Source organism: Corylus avellana, chromosome ca1 (assembly GCF_901000735.1).
Source record: "Corylus avellana chromosome ca1, CavTom2PMs-1.0".
In the NCBI taxonomy this organism is placed as follows: domain Eukaryota; kingdom Viridiplantae; phylum Streptophyta; class Magnoliopsida; order Fagales; family Betulaceae; genus Corylus; species Corylus avellana.
The window spans coordinates 245,932-252,586 of record NC_081541.1 but is presented as its reverse complement, the minus strand read 5'-3'; the positions used below and the strand labels follow the sequence as shown (position 1 = coordinate 252,586).

The 6,655-nt window shown below is 37.4% G+C and overlaps 1 protein-coding gene and 2 long non-coding RNA genes across 3 annotated transcripts in view; 2 read left to right on the top strand and 1 right to left on the bottom strand.

The window, feature by feature from the left end:
- The window catches only part of LOC132188349 (UPF0496 protein At3g49070), a 7,916-nt gene that overhangs the window by 453 nt on the left and 808 nt on the right, over positions 1 to 6,655 (top strand). The window contains exon 2 of the mRNA XM_059602776.1: positions 470 to 838. Coding sequence (XP_059458759.1) covers positions 470 to 838 — 369 coding nt within the window. The remainder of the gene's footprint in view (positions 1 to 469; positions 839 to 6,655) is intronic.
- LOC132168158 (uncharacterized) lies at positions 876 to 2,903 on the top strand. Its single transcript, XR_009438764.1, has 4 exons — positions 876 to 1,230; positions 2,399 to 2,500; positions 2,613 to 2,662; positions 2,864 to 2,903. It is a non-coding gene; the product is annotated as an uncharacterized LOC132168158 (long non-coding RNA).
- On the bottom strand, positions 3,487 to 6,641 carry LOC132168157 (uncharacterized). Its single transcript, XR_009438763.1, has 3 exons — positions 6,342 to 6,641; positions 4,308 to 4,426; positions 3,487 to 4,223 (listed from the first exon to the last, which is right to left on the bottom strand). It is a non-coding gene; the product is annotated as an uncharacterized LOC132168157 (long non-coding RNA).

Genomic DNA, 6,655 nt, shown 5'->3' with positions numbered 1-6,655 from the left:
AAAAAAACAAAACACCCTACTTTGGTATCAAAATTAAACCATATATAGGAAAGTGATTAGAGAGAAATACAACGTACATAATTATAATTGTTCATTTTTAACTCAAAATGAAAATGAAATTACGAAGACATGCATGCAATTCGATAATAATAAGAATTGGGCCACTCCGATTGCTCATAATAAATATAAACAATAATAAAATTCACGAGTACGATGATAAATCTTTCACATGCCTAGATCTGCACGAAGCATCAAGGCATGTGGTCCATGTACTCCCCATCTAATAATGTGTTTGCTTTCTGCTACTTACCAAATCACAATTAGTACTTTTATTAATTACTTCCCAATTAAACAAATGTTGGAGTTTTATGAGTAGTTTATCATATATTACTGGTTCTAATTCAAATATCATGAGTCAATATCTTGATCTCCATGGTTAATTAATGTTTGTTGTTTTGTAAAAATTCAGCAGCGTCTGAGAAGTCTAATACTGCTTATGACCATAACCTCCCAACCGCTGTGGACATCCGTGAGGAATATGCGAATGCCTTCCGTACCGAATCATACCTTGACTTTTGGACGCGTGTCATCACACTATCCCATGCCAATTCTACGACATGTAGTATTCCAACAATTGCTAGTCGCCTGCCATCCTATCGGCTCTTCGTGGAGCACCTCCTAGATCCGGACCAACCCACAGTTACCCGTATTCTAGCCTTGTCCCGTATTCGACCCGTATACCGATCTATCCTTTTCGACTATTTTACCCAAACTGCTAATACTTCTCTCTTATGTGGCATTCTTTTAAAAGATATCGATCGTATACGTATCGTGCACCGCTCTATTAAAACCGGAAAATGTTAAAGGCACAACACAAACCCAACTTAAAACCAACTTCTCTCCTACATGGCATTTAAAAATAATAAAAAAATAAAAGTTTGAATTTTAAACCATTCACGCTGTCTTTTCCCCTTTCAGATCCAAAATTCCTCAGTCTCTCGCTCCCCCTCCCCCTCCCGCGCTCATCCTCTTTCTCCTCCGGCGCAAGGTTCCGTCTCTGTCTCTCTCACTCCAGCGACGTCTTCGGCCACCGAGTACTGCAAGAAGCACGTCGAGACTCCCAAAGCAGCCGCCGCGTCCGAAGAACGCTCCACCTCCGACGACGACCTCAAGGCCTGGGACGCCGAGTTCGTCAAGGTCGACCAGGCCACCCCCTTCGATCTCATCCTGGTGTGTCTTCTTCCTTATAAACTCAAATCCCCCTGTTAGATCTTTTTATTATTGATTTTTTTTCTTCTGATTAGGGTTTTGGTTTTGTTTTCTCGGCCTCTGTGTCTTTGATGTGTTTTTGTTTGGTTGGATGCCGAGAAAGCTGGCAGTTTTGGTGGTTTTATTGTTTTTTAGTTCTATGTTTGATTGGGTAGTGAATATTTGTTTTTGGTGGGGAGTGCTTGTGCTGCGGTAAGGTAAAGCATCGTTTTAAAATTTGGAACTTCTTGTTGGAGATTATATGTATTATTGTATTGATGCAATTTTAGTGTTATAGGAAAGTTTTCTCTTTCCACTGAACCTGGGCATTGACATTTAATTGTACTTTATGGCCTTTTTAGGTGTCAAATGTGCGGTTTTGGAGTAGGAAAGTATATGTTTTCTTGAGACTATAATTGGACAAGAACAGATTTGGAATTTAAAGTGAACATTAATGTATGATGAACCAGTGATGATACCTAAAGGTTATTAGAAGTTTGCCCACTGATCTTTGCTTTCTTATAAACAAATTGAATGTCTAACCGTGCAACTCATTGCATGAGTATGAAGCTGTCAGGTTGCAATTAATATTTGATTCTAGCAGCATATGATTATCAAGATTTTCACAATATTGAAGTTGCAATAACTAGCTTGTCCTTGTTCTTTCATAGGCTGCATATCAAGGGTGGAACTAGAATTTTAGGTGCAGGGGACAAAACCAAAAAGAACTTTTTTGGGCAGTAAAATTTTGATTTTGAAAGGGTTATATATATATATATGGGGAACGCGTTGAGGCTTGGGGGCTTCACAATGTAGTTTCGCCCCTAGCTGCAGTAAGACTCGTGTCGATCGGTAATATACTCTGTAACAAAACTTTTGTAATTAAACTTGTTGTGTACCCCAATAAACGATTTATTTGTCTCTACCGCAACAGCTCAGAACTCTGGTTAATTCTTCTATCAAGTCTCATTTTGCAACTCAAAACTTCAATGGCCGAAGGCTTTTAGAAATTTGTGTGGTTTAAACAAAGTCTAGGAGAAATATAAAATTGAAGGCATATGAATGCAAAGGGTCTCTCTTAGCATACTGAATAATTGGCTTATGTGCACTTATGTATCATACTAAATTTTGGTTGCTGATATTCTCCCAGACTTTAAATAGACTCTTTATCATTAATGCTGGCTCTGGGTTTCGGATTCTGTGGAAAGTTATCAAGACCTTTCTGGATGCAAGAACAATAGCAAAAATTCAAGTGAGAAGTTTTCCTGTCAATGTTGATCTCCCGTTTGGGTAGAGGCAGTAATTTGCATGCCATTTCCTTCTCAAGAGTACAGTGTTCACTTGTTTAACATGTGAGGTTTCAGGTGCTTGGGTACAACTACATTAGTAACCTGCTAGAAGTTATTGATTCTAGGTAACATGTTTTGTGATTATGATTTTTTTTTTTTTTTTTTTTTGATGAATGAATTTGTATTGACACAAAACAAGAATTATATCCCAAACAAGAGGCACTTTCTCCTCAGCTTTGGTTATTTTAATTGATTGGCTTGTTGATTTTACTTTTGTGCCTCTTAAAAAGAAAATAATGAAAATGGCCTGTCGTCTCTACTTGCAGACTTTACAAGCTTTCTACTAAAGAAGCACAATGGCTGGCTCTAGGGTTGCTCATGCCACCTTGAAAGGACCAAGTGTTGTGAAGGAGTTATGCATTGGGTTGGCACTTGGTTTGGCTGCTGGTGGCCTCTGGAAAATGCATCACTGGAATGAACAGAGGAAAGTGTGGCAATTTTATGACTTGTTGGAGAAGAGTGAGATTAGTGTTGTTACTGCCGAAGAATAAATCTTTCTTTGTTTCTGTCATGAGTGGACACATTCTGCAGTTTGATCATTTTGTGTTGTATATGCAAGAAAGCAGCAGAGTTTGAACAAGTGATTTTCTTCTTTTTGGTTCAAAACCATCAATATGCAAGAAGTGTAAATAGGTAGCAACAAATTGGATGCTAATATTTGCAAAGAAGCATAGGAAGAAACATCTATTCCCTCTTTAGGTAAGTATTTTAACACACAGAGAGTAACCAAATTACTTCGCAAAATGCCAAAATTTTGAAAATCTGTAGTATGAAGAAAAGAGTTAATACTTACATTATTGAGTTCAATGTTGTATTGCAACAAAAGTTATCATCCAGAAAACTTCCAAGTCATGGCACCCAAGTGAGCTAAATTACCAAGCATCGAACAGAAAATAATGGAACTGTTATAGACATCTTCATGGATTTTCACAGGGCAGAACAAGATATTGAAGTTCACAGCAATTTTATGATGCCAATATCATTAAAAAAAAAAATTATGATTTACAGGACTTTATAATGCATGTCCTGTAATATTGTCTTCTCCGTGGATAAGCAATATTGGCTTCTTAATCCTATTAGTTGACATGAAAGGACTCATCTCCACAGGAGTGGTTGTGGCCTGCCAAGGAGTACTGTTTTCATTCTACACCAATATAACCAAGTAACTAGCTTTGATTATAACGCTGACACCATCATTTGCACGTTATAACTACAAATTAACAAACACTTTCACTATCTAAAACAACTAGCAACCCATAAATCCAACTTCCCCAAAAAATAAATGAACAAAAAATCAAAGAATCCTATAAAAAACTTTCATAAACAGTAAGAAATATGCAATAAACATAAATGACAAAGCTCTTCCACGTTGCTCCCAACACAATCCTTTTAAAGGGTTACATGACAATTTCTCAAAAAGACAAAGTCACATAGCAACTTTCCAAAAAGACAGTTACATGCAAATTTTTCATGTCCATCCAACTTTTTCATTCCCACCGATCATCTCTGTTTCTTCAAATTTTTCATCTCCATCCAACTCTTCATTCGAACTTTCATCCCCATCCAACTCTTCATCCGAACAAGTGATCCTTAAGACATTTGGTTCTTCAACTTCTTCATCCACATCTATCAAAACGGGATACAAAGTTAAAAGCCATCTTGGTGTGTCAAAGCAAAATTATAACACAAACAAAAGATGAAAAGTCAAACCTATTTGAGGGCAATCTTGCTCCAAAAAATCTTCATCATTTGGAATACGTGTATACAAAGATTCAACTTCACCATCCTTGTCCATTTAGGCAGCTATAATGAGTAACTTTTCCACTTACCTAATGTATAATTCAAAATATTATTGTATAAGCAGTGTGAACTATAAAAAGCATACAAATAGTAAGAACTTAAATAGGCTTGAAAAGAAAAACACAAAACACATGCAAAAAGACATACAAACACTACTTTTCTCTGTAAAATCACAAAACACATGCAAAAAGACAAACTAGAATATGCAATCACTTATTAAATAAGGTTGTTGAGTTTTCGAAAATGACCAAAATATTCCAACCAAGAAAAGCCTGCAGCAGATGAGGTACCCTAATTTGCTTCCAATTTTCATTTATAAAGATTTAAAATCATTACTCATACAATAAGCTAAAAATCCAATGCATATCACTCCAGCATCATAGGATTTGATGGGGGTTACAATGAGCCTAAATTTCATGGTAGTCATGATATAGACTTTTGAAGACAAACAAGGTATAAAATCTAGCATGAATTGCATATATCAGTAGCAAGGGAACAATGTCCAAGGATTCATGGAATGGCATAAAAGTAGTCAGTGGTTGGTGTTCACATTTTGAAAGTGAGAACATTAAGCAAATCCAAGTAGATCTAAACAAAAGGTTCCAATGTACAGAGGTTGAGACTTTACCAGAATCATATTTCATGTGATGACAAAAATTATTATTAATCATTCCCACAAAATTGCTCATTACTTATCCATAGGGGAACTACACTTATCCCCTCAATCTACTACACAACTTGCAATGTCAATCTCCAATCTTTAAAGGTGATCTAAAACCATGAGAATGGTGTGGTCCTTCAAGGTTTGATTTGTATTCAACCGTCTAGTGAAACCAAGGCCAGTCCAAAAGAAAAGCATTCAGTCAAAATTTTGAGCAAATTCAATTTCGACTTCTGAGAAGTCACAAACTCCATCCCAGCTTAGGCTTTATACAAGAAATGTGATTCGAGTGTAAGAACTCGGAAACGGTGAAGCTTATCTTAAATGGGTAAAAAACATTAAATAAGAGCCTGCATCAGTACAATTAGCTAACAAACCTAAAACCTATCCTCAAGATCGATGCTGCAAAGAAGTGCACTCTAACAACTGATTTGGTTAACAAGGAAACATCTTGCAGGAGTTTGTCCTCGTCACAACACTGATTTTAGTAGACTATATAAACCATGATGTTTAATAAGGTCCGCAGAGCTAAATTGAATGTGGGCCATCATAAATGAATTTCAGAGACATGTAATCTATGTCTCCTCAAATGTTAATCTTAGAAAAACACATGAAAGGGATAGCAAACCAATCCAAAAAGTTGAGAAGTCCTTGTTCATCCCAGTTAAATATTAATATTGACATGTGTACTCTGTTGTTGGACTGGTGATGACATCCAAATAAAATGTCAGCACAGTACAGAAACTACAAAGATAAATCTTTGTCTGATCTACCACCACTTCCACTTCTTTCCTTTAAAAGGATTGAGATCAGAGCACTATGTGCATAAATCCAAATTTCTCGGAAAAAGTTTTTCAACTTCTTTCTAGCTCTCTGTACGTACAAATTCTTTCCCAGTTTGGCAGTTTGCTTCACACCCCATCTCCAGTACAATCCCTTGTAATCTAGTATAGTATTTTATTTTATTCATCTCACAGAGCTTTTTTTTTTTTTTTGTTAACAATTTTCTTCTCAGGTCAAATCCAGAGCAGCAGCAATGGATCCGATTCAAGCAAACCAACGGGATTCATTTTCCGACCAGTCAGAAATTACTGAGCTTTTTGATATATCAAGGTGGATATATACCTCCCTAAACCCTAAACAAATCCATACCCAATAATATTCAAAAAACAGAAATCTAAACCCTAAATACACATAAATCTAATACACTATTCTAGCACCCACTACACATAAATCAAAAAGCCCTAGATTTTGAATGTGGATGAGAGAGAGGGATTGCTTACCACCGGTGGAGGAGAGAGAGAGCCTTCGGCTTCGCCGGAGTGAGAGAGACAGTGGACGGACAGCTTCGCCGGTGCCGAAGAACTCGCGGAAGGAGAGAGAGGGTGAGCGCGGGAGGGAGAGTGCTGGAGTGAGAGAGGATTTCCGGTGGCCGAAGAACTCGCCGGAGGAGAGAGAGGGTGAGCACGGGAGGGAGAGCGAGAGACTGAGAGGGGATTTCCGGTGGCCGATGAACTCGCCGGAGGAGAGAGGGTGAGCGCGGGAGGGAGAGCAAGGGACTGAGAGAGGAATTTTAGGATTTCTGAAATTTGATTTT